This window comes from Cucurbita moschata, unplaced genomic scaffold, assembly GCF_002738365.1.
Source record: "Cucurbita moschata cultivar Rifu unplaced genomic scaffold, Cmos_1.0 Cmo_Scf00003, whole genome shotgun sequence".
Taxonomy (NCBI): Eukaryota; Viridiplantae; Streptophyta; class Magnoliopsida; order Cucurbitales; family Cucurbitaceae; genus Cucurbita; species Cucurbita moschata.
The window spans coordinates 4,896,416-4,915,516 of NW_019268519.1; the positions used below are offsets into that span (position 1 = coordinate 4,896,416).

General features: G+C 36.5%; 5 protein-coding genes across 5 annotated transcripts in view; 2 read left to right on the forward strand and 3 right to left on the reverse strand.

The window, feature by feature from the left end:
• The window catches only part of LOC111441192 (thioredoxin F-type, chloroplastic-like), a 3,239-nt gene extending 1,784 nt beyond the window's left edge, over positions 1–1,455 (forward strand). Inside the window, exons 2-3 of the mRNA XM_023078157.1 lie at positions 872–971; positions 1,077–1,455. Of these exons, the coding sequence (XP_022933925.1) occupies positions 872–971; positions 1,077–1,211 (235 nt within the window). The 3' untranslated portion in view covers positions 1,212–1,455. The remainder of the gene's footprint in view (positions 1–871; positions 972–1,076) is intronic.
• A 701-nt stretch (positions 1,456–2,156) lies between these two features.
• Positions 2,157–4,937, reverse strand: LOC111441193 (acyl carrier protein 2, mitochondrial-like). Its single transcript, XM_023078158.1, has 2 exons — positions 4,631–4,937; positions 2,157–2,552 (listed from the first exon to the last, which is right to left on the reverse strand). The coding sequence occupies exons 1-2, from the start codon at positions 4,841–4,843 to the stop codon at positions 2,376–2,378; spliced, it is 390 nt and encodes a 129-aa protein (XP_022933926.1). The 5' UTR covers positions 4,844–4,937; the 3' UTR covers positions 2,157–2,375.
• Positions 4,938–5,780: 843 nt separating this feature from the next.
• On the reverse strand, positions 5,781–10,221 carry LOC111441189. Its single transcript, XM_023078155.1, has 6 exons — positions 9,754–10,221; positions 9,104–9,157; positions 8,909–8,989; positions 7,277–7,346; positions 7,095–7,183; positions 5,781–6,160 (listed from the first exon to the last, which is right to left on the reverse strand). Exons 1-6 carry the CDS (start codon positions 9,925–9,927, stop codon positions 6,026–6,028), a joined length of 603 nt encoding a protein of 200 aa, XP_022933923.1. The 5' UTR covers positions 9,928–10,221; the 3' UTR covers positions 5,781–6,025.
• A 901-nt stretch (positions 10,222–11,122) lies between these two features.
• LOC111441186 lies at positions 11,123–14,063 on the forward strand. The gene is made up of 4 exons (XM_023078150.1): positions 11,123–11,427; positions 11,657–11,863; positions 11,950–12,390; positions 12,575–14,063. The coding sequence occupies exons 1-4, from the start codon at positions 11,218–11,220 to the stop codon at positions 13,829–13,831; spliced, it is 2,115 nt and encodes a 704-aa protein (XP_022933918.1). The 5' UTR covers positions 11,123–11,217; the 3' UTR covers positions 13,832–14,063.
• Positions 14,064–16,466: 2,403 nt separating this feature from the next.
• Positions 16,467–19,101, reverse strand: LOC111441191 (protein HEADING DATE 3A). The gene is made up of 4 exons (XM_023078156.1): positions 18,854–19,101; positions 18,714–18,775; positions 17,996–18,036; positions 16,467–16,865 (listed from the first exon to the last, which is right to left on the reverse strand). The coding sequence occupies exons 1-4, from the start codon at positions 19,049–19,051 to the stop codon at positions 16,609–16,611; spliced, it is 558 nt and encodes a 185-aa protein (XP_022933924.1). The 5' UTR covers positions 19,052–19,101; the 3' UTR covers positions 16,467–16,608.

A 19,101-nucleotide genomic window follows, 5' to 3' on the forward strand; every position in this document is an offset into this window, starting at 1 on the left:
GGGGGGGGGGGGGGGGGGGGGGGGGGGGTGGTGGAGTGTGAGATCCCACATCGGTTGGGGGAGAAGAACGAAACATTTTTTATAAGAGTGTGAAAACCTCTCCCCAACAGATGCCTTTTAAAAGCTTTAAGGAAAAGCCTGAAAAGTAATTACCCAAACTGGACCATATCTGTTAGTGGTAGACTTGGGCGGTTACATTTTGCTAATTGCTAGTCATTGCAAAGTTGTCGGAGTCAAGCTAATAAACTCATCTTCCATGTCAAGCAATGTATTTGTATATTCAATGATCCTGTGGAACTAAAATAGATATTAGCTGCTTGATTGGTTGTTTCCTTTCCAATAACTTGACATATTTTGGAGGTAATGTTCTCTGTTTTAGGTGAGATTCTATTTGGTGATGGTGCCCTTCTAATGGTGATAGATATGGTTTCTGTTTAACTCTGAAGTAGTTTATCGATGTGTGAATTTTGGGAAAGAAAACTTGAGAAAGAATGAGGAAATGGATTCCTAGAAACACAACACAACACAACACAGCTTGTTTATTGTAATTGAGGCATGCCCTGCCTACATGTCGTAACCTCTTGGATCTTACTGATCTTTCCTTAATATCATTATGCATAAATTTGTTAACTAAAAACCCCTTTCTCCAGTGAAGTTTAGTTGCTCTACATTTTGCAGATATGGAAATGGATAGATAGAAATTAGAAACTTTTCCTGGTATTGAAGTTTTTCTGTGCAATTTCAGGCTCCTTGCAACTTCAATCTTCTATGAAGTTATAGATTCATATGTGTATTGTCATTGTTTTTGGATCCCCAAAAGCTTAACCTCTTCATTAACTTTCTATATTCATCCTTAAATACTACATTGAAGGTGTGGACCCTGCAAAGTGATGGCTCCCAAATTCCAAGAATTGTCTGAGAAATATCTTGACGTTATCTTTCTAAAGCTTGACTGCAACCAAGACAATAAGGTTGGTTCCATGATCCCTACTTTCTTGCTGGAGCTTAGGAATGTATATGCATATGGAAGAACACTTCAGCTTTCTCTCTCTCTCTTATGGTGATTTATTTGGCAGCCATTGGCAAAGGAACTTGGGATAAAAGTGGTGCCGACGTTCAAAATTCTAAAGAATAAAATGGTAGTTAAAGAAGTAACAGGAGCAAAGTATGATGATTTGGTTCATGCCATTGATGCTGTAAGAACCAGCTGAAGACTCACCTCTTTCTAAGTTTATATGTTGCAAGGAAGAGAGAGTATCCACAACTGTTACTTATTTGACTCTCTTGATTTAATGATTTTGTGTACTGTTAAGTCAGTCCTATGGAAGAAGAAGCAATTCAACAATATTCTTATTCTTCTTCCTGCAAAGATAGTTTGGGAAATGGTTCTGTATATAGATGTTTGGGGCAGGGATATTTGAATATGGGCAATGACAGTTCACACTTGCTTTTACATGCTTTCTTTTTCTTTGAACATTTGATGGATTCATATTCCCAATGGATTATAGTTATATGCATCTCCCTCTCCAACCAACTGTTCACTGCAGATTGAAAGACTATGATATTGGGAACAATTTAGAAATAGAGTTAGAGGTTAGTTTTGGGAGCACTTTAAGGTAAGTTACACGGGTTTAGTCACGTACTAAAAATGCATTTTAGTCATGTTTGAGCTATGACAATTCACCGACACGACACGTTTGAGCTATGACAATTCATTCATTTTCAAAACATTTCATATAATATATTACCCATCAACCTCTATAATACCCTAATCAAAATGAGAATAAGGATAATGGGAAAAATCATTTTCCCTTTGTATAATTCAACACTATACTTGAATGACCAATATATCACTCAAAATTTATCTAGCCATTAAAATACTTAATACAGCTACACAAATACGTGAACCTAGCCACAAAATCAAGTAGGAAAAAAAAGCAACAAACTTAGCAAAAGAACATCCAACAACATGAAAAACCAAAACCCACAAAATCTACTAATCCAACCACGAAAACGTCCCGAACTAAATACAAATCTTCTTGATAATATATGCTTAACCAATTGCGGATGTTAAGTTCACACTAATTCAAGCTTGTAAGATCTGGATAAAAAGTGAATTTTTATCTTAAATAATGCATGTTGAACTAGTTCACAAATAAGTTAACGGGAGAAGCTCATCAAATCATTATTGAAATATAGGCTCAGTTGATTCATTTTAGCCAATAACAGTTTGCATCAACTTATGCAGCTTGAAGCTGGCTCAACCCAGTTTCGAGCGAAATAAAAATACAGTGGGATAAATAAGGGAAGTCTAACGGTACCTAATTTCTCGTCAAGATAGGAGAAACCCGAGTGAAAGCATGTGCAGCTTCGGACTATTTTGCTTGAGGGTGAGAGGCAATAAAATCAACAGCAAGATTGATAGCATTGATTTTGTCTGATTCATTATCAGGAATTTCAAAACGGAACTCTTCTTCAAGAGCCATCACAACCTCCACAGTATCTAAACTGTCCAATCCTAAATCATTTTGAAAATGGGCCGTTGGAGTAACCTGGCAGAGAATGTATAATATGCATTATCAACTCGTGAAAAAAGAAAGATAGAAATGAATGCAGTGCTTAAAATTTCTATGCGAGTTTCAAATGCACCTGGTACTCTACCTAAACAAGTATTTTCATATGAATAATTGAGATCCTACAATTTAAGAAAGGATGAAAAAGAAAATCCACATGACAGCAGACAATTCAAAAACCAAAAAAAAGGATTTCTCTTTCTATTTTCCTGTGTGTAACTGGAATGGTTCATTCTTTACCGGAGGAATGAGGAGAGTCTTAATCATTTGTTCTAAACTTGCATCTCTTTACCTTTAGGGGCGTTGGACGAGTCCATTCGAGGCTTGTGAGGTGCACACGGATATAGGAGGTCTATGATGGAGGAGGTGCATCTGAATCTTCCCTTTAGGGAGAAGGGCAAAGTGGTGTGACAAACAAGTTGCTGTGGGGTATTTGAATGGAGGGAACAATAGAATTTATAAAGGAAGAAGAAGAGTATCATTGTCATCTTCCTAAAATAATGAACCAAAAGCTTCAAAATAAGAATCTTCAAGAACACCATCCTCCAAGTTAGGCTCCATAACTGATTCAACACTTTTTAATGCTAACGTTGGAATCAGAATCATGTGAAAGAGGAGCATGGTATTTTGTCAAGTGGAGAACTCCTCTAGTTAATAAAGAATCTGGATTCAAAGGGGATACAACATTTTGGTTGCAAGTATGGGGAAGTAAAAACTGTGAAGGATAAGAAGGTGAAGAGGCAACTTGCTTCATATGGGGGGCTAAAAGACTTGAACAACTTTCTTCGATTAAATCAGTATTCAAAGAATTATCCTCAATGAACGGATGAAATGAAGAATAAAGCCAAAATTTTCGAGAATAAGATAATGATAGGTAGACTCAAAAGCCTTCAGGGAAGCTTCAGAAGGTGTTTTGAAACCCACAGAAGGGGCATGTTCAAACAAAATTTGAATCGAAGATTCATCAGTCATTTAAATGTCATTAATGGGACTGGAGTTATTGTTTGTAAACTCTTCAAAATTAAGAGTTTCAGTAAAAGGTGAAGCTTTCGAAAATGTATACCAAATCTAACATCAATGCTCAAACACATTTCCAAATCATGCAAGCCCATGTTAGTTAATGATATCTTTGAGAAGGATAATACAAATGAAAAACTTCACTGGAAGAAGAATCTGCCGAAGAGGAATAGCTTGAAGGCTGAGAGTTGAGGTTCCATTGGTGGGGGTAAGAAAATATACTTCATCAACCATACTTCTGTTGGATGATGAAAGTCCCACATCAGTTAATTTAGGGAATGACATGGGTTTATAATCAAAGAATACTATCTCCATTGGTATGAGACCTTTTGGGGAAGCCAAAGCAAAGCCATGAGAGCTTATGCTCAAAGTGGACAATATCATACCATTGTGGAGAGTCGTGTTCATCTAACATTGTATCAGAGACATGCCCTAAACTTAGTCGTGCCAATAGATTGGCAAATCCTCAAATGTCGAACAAACGACTCCAAAAGAAAAGGAGTCAAGCCTCCTCAAAGGTATAGTAAAAAATGACTAAGACTTCAAAGGAGTCGAGCCTCGATTAAGGGGAGGCGTACTTTGTTCGAGGGGAGGTGTTGGATGATGAAAGTCCCACAGCGGTTAATTTAGGGAATGATCATGAGTTTATAATCAAAGAATACTATCTCCATTGGTATGAGGCATTTTGGAGAAGCCCAAAGCAAAGCCATGAGAGCTTATGCTCAAAGTGGACAATATCATACCCTTGTGGAGAGTCGTGTCCATCTAAAAACTTCTATTGAGTAATGCATCCTATTTCAATATGTTTTTAATACTTTAGAACATAGATACACATCCCTAATTTGCAAGTACAATGAAAACGCACAATACGTTCTCACTAGTAGATCACAAACCAAATCAACCCTAAAATTCAAAGTTAATAAACGAACAGAAAGCCACTGCAAACGCGAAGCGTAGCTCACAGAAACTTAATTGCGTAATTTGATATCAGACACATTAAATCAAAATCAATCATGAAAGGAATAGAGTATTTCTCATACCTTGCAAGGATCGACCTTCTGAAATTTCTTGACAACGGAAATGACGCGGTCAGCGACTTCCGATTTGTCAAGAAAAGAACCCCTCACCTCCTCGGAGAAGAGACGGCGTCGAATCGCATTGAAGGGGTGGACATAGAGAACGGGGGTATTGGATTTGGGCAGGGCCTGTACGTGAACCCTAATATACTTCAGTAGAGAATTCCTCGCCGCCATTGGAACTGATATATGCAGTTTCGAGAGCTCGAAGAAATGGCTGCTCGTGAGAGAGGTTTTATGCGGTTTTTGACGCAGAGCAACGAACGAAGTAAGAGAAACGTATAATAATATATTTTTTTTTCCGGTTAATTAATAAGAATATTATTATCTAAAAAATACATAACTCTAAATTTTCAAAAATTTTAATAATACAAAATTTGAAAAATATTTTGTTTAAAAAATATTCTAAAATTTTTTAAAATTAGTTAATATCTTTAAAAACGTTAATTTTATGTAGAAATTATTAATATTTTGTTTATTTTTTAAAATTAGTTAATATCTTTAAAAATAACATTAATATCTTTAACATTAATTACCTTTCCTATATGTCATGAAGAGAAAACCCATCTTCTAAATGAATTAAAATTACTAAGGTCATCCGAACGTATTTGATACTATGTTTACATATAGATTTGTTCGTAAATATAATGGATTATCTCTCGTAAATATAATGGATTATCTCTCTATTAAATATAATGGATCCCTACATCCTTACATTCCATTTAGATTTTTACATCTCAAACATAATGATCCCTACGTTCTTAAGAATGTTCTTAGGAATATGCATATGTGACTTGTAAACATAATGGAAACATTATGGATCCCTACGTCCTTACATTCCATTTAGGATTAGGAATATGCATACGGACTTGTTTTATACATATCTATCATTGTTTAGGACCCTATTCATCTCTTTGGGCTTCTATCGAGAGAAATAGATTTGATTGTCATCTTGGTTTGATGGTATCTTTTTGATAAAATAGTAAGGCATCCTCCAGATAATTCAAATCGAAGCAATTGAACGTCCGCTCGAATCTACATGACATGACCGAGCAATAGTACTCTAACACTCCACCGTTGTCATATATTCCATACATCACACTAGATAGGAATCGACTTAGAACCACACAAGGGATCTGATAAAAATAATAACAGTCCCAGCATATCCAAGGGCCTCAAAGTACCTTAAACATTGAAGAATCTATTAAGTTCCCACAACAAAATAAGCGTTATTTAGTTGCATTACAATTTTAGCATCTCAATGGCCCCTTGTGATATGATCCAATAAGACATTCTTGCCAAACAAACGTAGGAAGTACAAAAATAATTGGTACATGTTGTTGTTAAGAATGAACCTTTTTATCTTTCTTTGAGCTCCTGCTCGAATTGAAGCAACTTTCCACGAACGGGCTGCAAGAATCGCTTCAAATCTTGGCAAATCTGCTGCTTATCTGAACCCAGAAGATCTTTCTCTTCGCTCAATCTCACTTCCATCTGTTATGTTTCAAAAGTAAAATTTTACTGCCCAGATCACAAGAGGATACAGCCAAAGTAATACAAAGTATCATATTATCGTTAAAACATTATTGCTCCGATCGGTTCTATGAGATCCCACATCAATTGGGGAGAAGAATGAAGCATTCTTTATAAAGGTGTGAAAAACTCCCCCTAGCATATGTGTTTTAAAAACCTTGAAGGGAAACCCGAAAGGGAAAGCCCAAAGAGGACAATATCTGCTAACGGTGGACTTGGACTGTTACAAATGGTAGCGGAGCCAAACACCAGGTAATGTGCCAACGAGGAGGTTGAGCCCCAAAGGGGGTGAACACGAGGCGGTGTGCCAGAAAGAACACTGGTCCCAAAGGGGGTGGATTGGGGGGTCCCACATCAATTGAAGAAAGGAACGAGTGCTAATGAGGACGCTGGGCCTCGAAAGGGAATGGATTGTGAGATCCCACATCGGTTGGGGAGGAGAACGAAGCACTCTTTATAAGGGTGTAGAAACCTCTCCCTAGCAGACGCATCTTAAAAATATTGAGAAGAAGTTCGAAAGAAAAAGCCTAACCTAAATAGGACAATATCTGCTAGCTATTTGGACCGTTTGTATTGGTTGAGTTTGGCAGCTTTGGTTAAGCCCTCAGTTTAACATAAACAATTATTCAAGTCAAATCGAGGCAAAAGGAAAAAGGTAAGGTATCAGCCTTGATGAGCCACACATTAGCTCGCAACTCCCTAGGTTCATTTGACTCTGGAGGAACCCATCAAGGAAAACTGAAGCATGAAAAGGCAAGAAATATATTGTTTACATTCATCGACCATCCAAGACAGCCTAACGTTTGGAAAGATGAATTCGTTTATATTATTACTCCATACCATTCAAGAAACTTGCAGCCACCAAAATACACTAATGAAACGAAGAACAATGTACCTGCAAGTCATCTAGCTCACCAAATGAGAATTCTGGGACGTCTATATGCCCCTTCACTGTCTTTTTCTCCTGTTTAATTGTCCACTCACCTGATATCATACACAATCGTGATAGTAAATACATAGACAAACGGAAGGAAAGTGATGTTAAATAAATGTAATTCTAATTAAGCTAACCACTACCTTTAATTTTCAATGTGAGTTCATATGTATAACCAACACGTTTCTTGTTACGGACAGTCACCAAAAAAGCCTGCACACATGAATGTAGTATACATGACACTCAGAGATTTGAGTCATTGATATACTAGCAGAAGAAAAAGGGGAAATGGCATTGGTGTTCCATTGCAGGCATAGATTAATTTGATGCGTTGTCTATGTGGAGATAAACTGCCGCAATGGGATCGTGCACTTTCTTGAGTGAAGTTTTCTTTAACCATAAGGGGAATAGAACAACATGCAAGTAACCATATGTGGACGAGTTATTCTAAGGGGGAAGGAGTAGATATAGTACAGGAATTACAGTATAGCTACTGGTTTTTATTACCCTGTTTTTCCCTCAGTTTAACTAGTTTCTGGTTGGTTACTGTGGTTGGTCTTTATTTTTACAGCAAGGTTTTTGAGTGTTTACATCCAGGTAAAACATGTTTACCTTGGATTACAAGGGGTTTGTGATACATGTCACTACAAGTGTACATACAATACACTCATGCCAAAAAGAAGTCATGGTTTCCTTGATGTAACAATGAAAATTATACAACTTGTATAAATAGTAATAAACATCAATGAAAATGGTATCTAAAAATTTTTAATTTAGTTTTGAGTACTTTAACTCAAAGGTATTAAGGTTCCCTCTATTTGAGCTTTACAATTATTTAAATAGATCGAAAGAAGCATTTTACGTCTTCCCTCACACAAACACCCGACTACCTCCACTCACAAGAGACCCATAACTCGATTGCAAACTTGGGTCCATAACAGTTTGCAATTGGGGTATTATTCAAATAAAGATTGGTTCGAAACTTCTCCAATATTTGTGCTACGTTATAGAAGGTGATCAAAAGACATGGAATCAGAGCACACCATGAAATAGACACCCTAGACACCCAGACTCCATTTTTCATAAGAAATGGAAACTAATTGATTAATAGTTGAAACAGGCTAAAGGCGGGATGATAACGTCATAACGCATCTCCCCTGCCCAAAAAAGGATTTAATAAGAAACATGTGAAAGCAGTAGATGCGCACCCAATTATCGTTTAAAATCAAATAACCTAAGCAAATTGCAATTAGATGCCAATAACATCAAGGAAGCAACAAGTCTTATCCTTTAATTTTGAAATACTGATTCTAAATCAAATTAGGACAAGGAAAAGTAAAGAAGGAAAGCACTAAACAGATACGAATAGCAAGAGATTCCAGAGAGAAACCACAAAACATGAGCAAAAGATATAGTAAAGTCAGCCAAATTACAAAAAATAGTATTACTATTTCATAGTGATGCTATGCTGCAAATGTACGAAATGTTGAACTCGAACAGAATACTAGAGAAACCAATACACATCCAACATGAGATTTTCAATGTACCACATTATATTTCAAGAATTTTACGTATCTATTTAACTTAAAATCAACAAATAATCAAGAATAAACGAGACAGGGACTAATTTTATTTCAAGAATTATACCACCATAAGCAGGTACAGATTTGTTAATTTGTTCATACTGCAAATCCCACCAAAAACATTCACAGTTGAGTATATAAAACAAGCATTCATATGGACCTATTCTAATAGAAAGACTACTGAGAACTTACATCCCCAACACACTTCGATACATCCTCTATTTCGGCTTTACCGCTGGAGAACTCCAAGGAATCTACTGACATTAGCAACTCCTACAATAAAGGTGGGGAAAGAGAGAAATCGTGTTAGAAAAAGACAACAGCAGATAAACAGAAAGAACGTATAAAAAATGTACAATAATATTGCAGCTTGTTGAGGTCACCAACCTTCATTCTATCACTTGCCCATTTATTCAAGTTCTTCTCCTCCCAAGTTCCAGCCTACAAAGGTAGAAAAAACAAATAACATTAACAACAAAATTCATCAGACACGTGCAAACGCCACTTAGCCAAGAAAAGCCAAGAAAAGAAACATAGATCATCAAAAGACAATCATTTTAGTGGCCTTCCATGTATGGGAATCTAAGTTGCTGACTATTTAACTTACTTTGAGTATTTGTTAGCCATATCTAAAACAGGCAAGTTAATCATAACGAAATTCTGACTCCGTTCCCCACTTTTAACTTTATTCATGATATCAACATTACCCAACCGAATGGATCAAAGAAAATTAACACAAAATCTAGATTATCTCAAGTTCAAGAACATTAACAAACCTTCTTTCTAACAGAACAAATTTAAACAACATTCCTTTCAAATCTTTCTCATTATAAAGGATGTGATACCATTTCAACTTTTTTGCTGTAAATTCGAGACTCCTTTCATATTGGAGAGGACTCCAATTTTCCAAGTTCAGATATTATCACAAACGCTATATTCTTCCCAGCCACACGACCCATACCATTAACATTAATCCTTAAAGAAAGCAAAATATCCATATTTCATCAACAAGAATGACCATTACAAATGAAACATACCCGATTCCAGACGGAGCCAAGGGTGGGAGGCTGAGACGCTTGAGAAGCAATAATGTCGTCAGCCGAGAGCTTGCGAGGGACAGGAAGTGGAGCCGCATCCTCTCGTGTCTCCCTGACCCAGTAGGTATAAGACGCCCCCTGTTGAGTCTCGGAAGAAACTGCTCCATTCTCCATCGCGAACCCAATAAAGGAAAGCTTCTTCCAATCTGCCCGACCACCAAGATTACAATATCTGATGATTTGAACAAGCGCACGCCAAATTTGAACACCAAAGACGAAGGTGTACGTGGATCTGTGCGTTCTTGAGAAGCTTCCCGAAGATTTTGAATTACGGGGGAGATGCAGGCTCTTTGCCTTTTGCTTTTCGTAGAAATGGCGCTAGCCGCAGCTCAAGGCCTCGCACGAGATTCAACGAGGCTGTTCTGGAACGTTCTGCTCAGCGAATTTGCGTATGGAATTTTGGGATGGCCCATGCGAGGACCTTGAGACACCCTTTTGTTTGGTTGTAAATAAAAATGGTCTTTTTAGGGTTCTAAGCCTTCAAGGCCCAAATTTTAGGGCTTCGGTTGGTCAATGACAATAAAATTTTCATTTTTATTTCTCAATTTCAATTTTTTTTCCCTAAAAAATAAATTTAGGTATAAAATTGTTTATGTAAATAATTTTAGTTATGTTTTTTTAGATGAAATAAATAATTAAAAAATAATTGCTATTTTTATGAAAATAATTCAAAAATATTTTGTATAATTTAATAAAAATAACATTAAAAATAGAAATAATCTATAAAATATTAATAGACGAGCACCACAAATAAATATTTTAGAATTTTTTAAATGTTTAAAAGTATTATTTTATAGATATTTTTAAATATCTATAAAATATTCGAATTTTAGTTATATTTTTATATGAAATAAATAATTAAAAAATAATTGGTATTTTTATGAAAAAAATTCAAAAATATTTTGTATAATTTAATAAAAATAATAATCTATAAAATATTAATAGACGACCACAGATAAATATTTTAGAATTTTTTAAATATTTAAAAGTATTATTTTATAGATATTTTTAAATATCTATAAAATATCCGAATTTTAGTTATATTTTTAGATGAAATAAATAATTTAAAAATAATTGGTATTTTTATAAAAAAATTTAAAAATATTTTGTATAATTTAATCAATAAAATATTAATAGACGAAATTAGTTAAAAATTTGAAGATATTTTATGAAATAAATAAATATTTTAGAGTTTTTTTAAATATTTAAAAGTATTATTGAAATTTTTGGAAATTTAAAGATATTTTTAAAATAAATAAAAAGTAAAATAAAATAAAAACTAATTTCAAATAACCCTAAGGCTATTTTCGTAAAGTTGGGGCTTTCCCATATTTCAGAGGGGTCCCTGTTGGGCGACTGCTGGGTCTGCGAGCTCTAGGAGGAGGAAGAAGAAGAAGAAAAGCCATGGAAGAAGGAGAAAGCGCCTCCTCGAAGTTGAGGATTTACGTTGGAGGACTAGGTGCTGCCATGACTGAAGACGACCTCAGGAAGGTTTTTCAGAGCGTCGGCGGCGTGGTGGAGGCCGTTGATTTCATTCGTTCCAAATCTCGGAGCTTCGCTTACGTCGACTTCTTTCCGTCCTCCCAATCGTCCGTCTCCAAACTCTTCAGCACTGTAAGTTTTTTTCTCCTCGATTCCATTGCCGAACTCTCATTACGTTGTTTTTTTTTTCCCCGATTTTGGCTATGTTTTCTCTTGAATGTGTGTTTATATGCCTATCTCGCTATCTGGTTGCGATTTTAACCTAATTGTAGTTCGATTATTGCATTTTCCGTACCTCTTCATGAATTAGATAGCGCGTTCCTAATTTAGTTGCTGAAAAGTTCGTTATTCTTGTACATAGTACAATGGATGTGCTTGGAAAGGAGGAAAGTTGAGGCTTGAGAAAGCTAAGGAACATTATCTTGCTCGCTTGAGGCGGGAGTGGGAGGAAGATGCTGAAATTATGAATTATGATGATGGTGCAGACCTGGAGACTTCTGCTCCAGAATCTACAGAGCATGTTGCGAAATCAGAGCACATTCAGATTTTCTTTCCAAGTTTAGGAGAGGTGATTCTTTGCTTACGAAGTTTTCATTTTGAGATGATTCAATCAATGACTGTTCTTTAGATTCTTAAGTATGAATTTGTTTACAGGTGAAGTCTTTACCAATTAGTGGTACGGGAACTCACAAATATGATTTTCCACATGTTGAGGTGCCTCCTCTTCCTGTGCATTTTTGTGACTGTGAAGAGCATAATGTTTCTGATCCCACTAGCAAATCCATGGACGCAAAAACAGGAGATTTGGATGCTGGGAATGGTGGAATTGGTGAAGATGAAATCAAGATGATGAATACAGTGTTGAACAAGCTCTTTGAGAGGCAGGAAGCTTCTCATGCTAATTGTAATGGAACCATGGGAGTCAAGGATAAAGACAACTCTAAGATATTGACCGATAATCAACCACTTGAAGATAATAAAGAGGATAGCGATGAAGATAGCCTTGTGCTTAATGTAATGGCTAGTGGCTCCAATTCCAAACCTTTGCCATTGAACAGTGGCAGTAAAAGTTTCAAAGCTCATGGGAACAGTAAGGTTAAGAATTACGCTATCACCATCGCCATTTTATCGTTTTTTCCTTCACGTTTTAAGATATATTTGAGAGGGTATGTTTATCTCACGGGTTTGTTGAAGCATTTTGGGTTTTTTGTATTTCATTCGGTTTTTATCATCTTGAACTTTGCGGTCGAGGTATACTTATAAAAATGGATCGTTTCAGGGTGCGGACAGGGATCAGAAAGGTAATAGCAGAGTTCAAAGCAAGAAAAGGAAATCGGTTACCAATGAGGAATTTGATAGTAATGAATATGTGCCCAATATCTCTACTGGCAGTGGAAAGGGGAACACAAATCCAGCATATGAGCCAGTTGGACCCTCGAGGCCTCAAGCTCCTGATCGAGCAATGCCGATCCAATCTTCACGTTCTCAGAAATCTTCATGGAAAACACTTATTTGTGATAAGAGCAAGGCTTCATTCAGCATCTCAGACATACTGCCTTCTGTTCCTTCAGCAAATGAAGAGCAACCAGAAGCAGATGCTCTAAGTCTAGCTCATTCATCTCCGAACAGAAACAGCGACCGTGCTACTGCTGCAGTATTGAAAAGAAAAAAAGATAAAACGAAACCCGCGAATAGCAATGTTTCCTTCAGCATTTTAGACACACTGCCTACTGCGTCTTCAGGAGATCAAGAGCAAACAGAAGCTGATGATCCGAATCGAGCTCATTCAACTCCAAACAGAAACAGCGACCTTGCTACTGCTGCAGTATTGAAAAGGAAAAAAGATGAAACGAAACCCGCGAATAGCAATGTTTCGTTCTGCATTTCAGACGCACTGCCTACTGCATCATCAGCAGATCAAAAGCAAACAGAAGCCGAGGATCTGAATCTAGCTGCAACTGATGCAATATTTGAAAGCAAATCAAAAGAAATGAAATCTGTGGAGAGCTCCCCAGAAGCCGAAAATACTGTTCGAAATGTCACCTCGAATCAAGGAAGAGGCGCTGCATGGAAGCAAAAATCTTCATGGACACAATTAGTTAGCCAGGAAGCCACCTCCTTCAGTATTACTCAAATTTTATCAAACAATACTTCTGAAAAGCAGGTACAAAGGGAATCCGATGTCATCAATGTTAATCTTTTCGCGCCAAGCGAAAATAAGGATTCAATAGAACAGCAAATTCAAAGTACTGCGGCAGATGATTCTGCTGCATTTGTAGTTGCAAAAGATGAAACTGCCTGTTATGATGTCAAGAAGAACGATCAACCTGCAGTGCAAGAAAATGAGCCCTCTCCCACCGAAGCTATTGAGAGGCATATTAAACCACAGGAAGCAGGTTCATTTCATGCTAAAAGCGGCGAAACTTGCTGCCCGTTTATGAGAAATTCTCGGTCGGTAGCCGAGTGGACAAAGATAAAAGCTGCTCTTTCTGGTGGATCCAAGAAGAAAAAGCAGAGACAATTGGACACTCAATAGCATAGGTATGTAACTCTTAAATCTTGGTTGAATGTTGGGGCTTGGTTATATCTGACATAAATTAGTTTCATCTACTTGTGAACAATCCATTGCAGCTTTGAATGGGTTCTTGGGATGAAAGTGTTTTTAGCCTTAGAAGGAAAATTTAAAAGCAGTGAAGTTTTATCTACCTGCATTATTGACATTTTATAATTTAGCCTTATAATTTAAATCAGCTATTATTCATAGACAATATTTTGTATCTTTTAAATTGAGTTTAGATTTGCATTACCCACTCCCAAACGGCTTCAAACACTAACCAACACGTGTGGTTATTTACTTGGTTGTCGGGTGCCTTCTCGAGCTAGCTTTTTTGCGTGTTAGGAGCTCCAAAAATTATGAAATTTCTTTGGTAGGTCTTAATACCAATAAAATTAGGGTTAATATTGAAATTGGGATGAAAAACAATTGATTGGAGGTTGAACGGGTCGAGCAATTCACACTCATGCACTTGCACGTGCGAAAAGAGGTTCATCATGCGTGCAGACCATATGCACATAGTGTCGCAACCTCACTAAGAAGACAAGTAGGTTATGACCCCATACGTAGACTGAAAAGGTGATCTTCAAGTGCCGCTCATCCAGCCACATGAGGGCCGAGATAGATAGTGTCATGATGCGATTGAGGAGGATGATGCATCATCCAACACAACAAGAAGAATGTGTGTTAAAGCCAAGTTGAGGCATAAGCAAGGTTGGAGAGAATGATGTGACACGAATGTTGAAGACAAGTTTGGAGAGAATGATGCGACACAAATGTTGAAGACAGGCTTGGAAAGAGGGCTGAGTAGGGCCCCAAGCCATAATCTCAGAAGTTGGGGTTTCGATACGAGTTTCAGTATGCGAACTCAAGATGAAAACTCATCAACTTTGGTGTCAATCAGATATCCGATGGATGCTCCATTGGCCCGACGATTGCTCGCAAAAATAACATTTACTCCAAAAAGATTAGAAATGCTTCAAGATGTGTAATAAGGGGAGGTATGATGTCAGCTCTCGACCAAGACATCTCTTTATTTATGGATGGTTACCGATTTTGGGTGGATAGTAATTAAAGTTATGATATTTCTAATGTATTTTAAAAAATTTTATTTTATTTAAAGTTATATTTATATATTGGCTAATTATCGACATAAAATATGTAAGTTACAACTTCTAAAATGCTTCATCAAACGTCAAGAGTTTTATTTTGAGGTTATATAAAACCATTTATGTTATCGGTGTATAATAGTCTTGAAAAAATGTAGTAAAAATAGTATTTGTGTTTTCTTCTAAGTTGCATGCTTAGAATCATTCAAGCTTGAGTCGATTAATCGATTTTGGCTGTGGAGTAATTCGAATATCAGACAAGCATTCTTTCTTATAAATATTCGATCAACAAGGCAACCCAAATCTTAATTTTTATTGAGGAGATTATTTATCATTTAGAAGCTCTTGGATATATTTAGATCTAAAGTTCTTATTCTTCAATATCGTTGTTAGATCGAATTCCAAGAGTTGCAATAATTTGAAATGAAATCAATCTGATTTGGGGGATTTTAGTATTTGTGAACTAGAAGTTTGCATATCGAAAACGTTTATAAAACTTCTTAGGTTCAATTAGTTAAGGTTATCATATCTTATGGGTTTCTTATTTACACAGTAGCCATGTTTTAAATAACTGATCTTCTTGAGTCTGTGTTATGATGTTTAAAGTATATCATAACATTGTTGGCATATGTTTGTTATAATTAGTTAAAAGTGACTGAAGTGTCAAACAAAAAGTATACTTTGTTCGAGGGTTCTAGAGGAGGAGTCGAGTCTCGACTAAGGGGAGGCAATTCAAGGGTTCCATAGACCTCAGAGGAAGTTAGATGGTGTACTTTGTTCGAGAGCAGAATAGTTGAGACAGGAGTCCCACCTTGGCTAATTAAAGGAATGATCATGAGTTTATAAGTAAGGAATACATCTCGATTGGTATGAGATCTTTTAGAGAAACCAAAAACAAAATCACGAGAACTTATAGTGAGTACCAAAAGGAAGCATTGAAGCTTTTAGAAAAAACGATCAAAGTTAACATAACTCAAAGAAGTCAATCTTAAAAAGCTTTGTAAGGATTAAACACGAATGGTTAGTGACTCAATGGACTCGAGTGATCTCGTTGAGCGTAGACAAAAATCGAGTATGCATAAGGTTAATGAGCATGTTTAATTCGTTGTATGAGTAGCACGTAGTTTTCTTTCTATGCTTTATGAGCTATTTAGTACACATGGTTGTTCTACACTTTTATAGCTAAAATGGGTTGATTCCATTACACTAAGAATATAAGGATGTTATGACGTGTTATTCTCTATTGGGTATTAGGCAAACGAGTAGTTATTCTAATTATGCTATGATGTTGCCGATATTATTCGAGCATAAACATCACTTTCTATAGATATCATCCTGATTTAAGATTAAGATATTTATACGTCATTCGAAATTTTGTTAACTTTCTACCGATCCCTTAGGGAATTAAGGTTCAAACTCTCGATCTTCTACTCTGATTCATACGAAAAAAAAGCACAACACGAACACTCGAACAAGAAAGACGAAGAAGAAAAGACAGTGACTCATACGAAACGATCTTATTATATATATAATATATAGTATAAGAGCAATATTTAGGAATGCATTTGGGCTTATTTATGATCCAAAATAAAGGTTAATCTAAAAGCAAGGTAGGATTAATAGATGATAGTGGCTATAATATTAATCTAATTAATGTGAGGTGGGGACTTGGAAATCATTTTGGCTTCTTCTCCTTCCACCAGACCCACTTTCCCTTTGGCAATTGAAATAAACGGCGGCCACCGGCAAGCCTAGATTGTAAAGCTCTGCAAAGTCTCTCGTGTTGAAGTTCTGGCGCCACCCAGGAGCGTACACCGTTTGCCTTCCAAGCTGTCGAAACAACACCAGCACGAGACGATGGATACCCACCGTTGGCCTCGGGCTCTCATAGCACACGATCTCTTGACCTACCATTGTTCATATCGATTAATATAACTCAACTAGTTAATATATGTATAATTAAGATGTTGGAGTCGGTTTAAGTCCTACGCTTTCATGTGACATTAAACTCGAGAAAAGAAGAAATTAGAATTTATGAATAATGCGTCTGTTGGGGAGAGGTTTCTATACTCTTGTAAAGAATGTTTCGTTTCCCTCTTCAACTGAAGTGGGATCTCATAATCCATCTCCCCTTGGAGACACAGCGTCCTCGCTAGTATACCGCTTGGTGACGGGCTATGATACTATTTGTAACAGTCTAAACTCACTGCTAGTAAATATTGTTCGCTTTATCCCATTACGTGTCGCTCTTAGCCTCACGATTTTAAAATGTGTCTGCTAGGGAGAGGTTTCCACGCCTTTATAAAGAATGTTTCGTTCTCCTTCCTAATCATGTGGGATCTCACAAATTCCCCTTGGAGACCAATGTTCTCGTTAGCACACCACTCTGTGACAAGCTTTAATACCATTTGTAACAGTCCAAGCCCACCACCAGTAGATATTGTCTGTTTTAGCTCGTTACGTATCACCGTTAGCCTCATGGTTTTAACACGCGTCTGCTGGAGAGAGGTTTCCACACTCTTATAAAGTATGTTTCGTTCCCCTCTCCAACTGAGGTGGAAACTCACAAATTCCTCTTGAGACCCAACGTCCTCACTGGCACACCGTTCAGTGACAGACTTTGATACTATTTGTAACAATCCAAGCCCACCACTAGTAGACATTGTCCGCTTTCGCCCATTACATGTTGCTGTCAGCCTCACGATTTTAAAACGCGTCTGCTAGGGAGAGATTTCCACATCCTTATAAGGGAATGTTTCGTTTCATTCTCCAACTGATGTAACATCTCACATTTATTGTGGAAAAGTGTGCACAGGTATGCTTTAAAGTCAGATGTTTAAATTTTCATACCCGTGATATTAGAAATTGACGGGAAGAAAAAGCTAATTTAATTTTTTTGGGATCTCTTTTCCAAAGTACTTTAATAATTGTAAGGAATATATAATGTTATGAGGCATCCCTATCAAACTTTTAATAAATTTGATGACACAAACACATCTCGATAAACAAAATGTTTAGAAACATAAAGATAACGTACCAAAGGTCGCTCCAGTTGTAGCGGGGATATCAGTCACCAACCTGCGAATCGGACCGAAACAATTATATACATTTACATCGGGAAGGATCCACATTAAACTATCCATTTAATTCATTATTAGACTTTGATTCTCTTAAATTTTTAGAACAAGGCTTTACTTCGTTACGAAAGGACACCGACAATCTCCAAGACTAGAGACATCTATGATTCTATTCAAACATAACTTATTCGATAAGACATTATTTTACATCCTAAAAATCGATGGTTCGATTCTTTACCTTATCATATTTTAAATATAATAATGTTTAAAAACTATTATTAACATTAAAAATTTAAACTTTCAATCTATAAAAAAAAAATTTGTCACGATCAAGTAAAGATGTATGTATGGACCAACATTCTAATTGGTTATTAGAAAGAATGATTCTTTTTTTGGAAAAAAATAGGTTACCTTTCTCGAGAAAAGTAAAAAGAAAAATTACCCATGATGAAAAATTATTCAACGAGGTCGCCAGAATGTGACCAACTCTTAATAACGATCAAATATATATATCAAAAAAATGTTTGCGTTTTAATGATCATAGGATGCAAAAGTGAAGCAGACGTACAATTTTTTTTTTTTCATATTTAATGTGTAAAATTGTCGGTTATATTATGATGACCTCTCGACACCGTAAAAAAATTTATAGTGAAAAGGTAAAAAAAAAAATGGACGTACCAATGCAAGTATTCCCTTAGATTAGGATCACTAGGGCTAGGAGCATCAGGATCCACCATAACCTATAGCAAACAAAGTGAAATGAAAGGGTAAAAAAATGCATGGCCAAGACAGTGAAAAGGTAAAAACAAAGGATTTACCAAAGTGAAGAAGGTGCGAAGGTCAGTGCCACCGATCTCAACTCTTGGCTGGTTGACAACTTGAGAGGGTTTGAGCTCACACCCATTGCTAATTTCCCTATTGTTGTAAGTAGCCCTAATGGAAATGGACCTCGTGAACGAGTCGATAACGTCGCCGATGACTCTCCCGATGACCAAAGGGTCACGGTCTCTCGGCATGGCGTTGAGAGGATGGTAGTACGTGAGAGAGCTGAAAAGATGTGTAATTG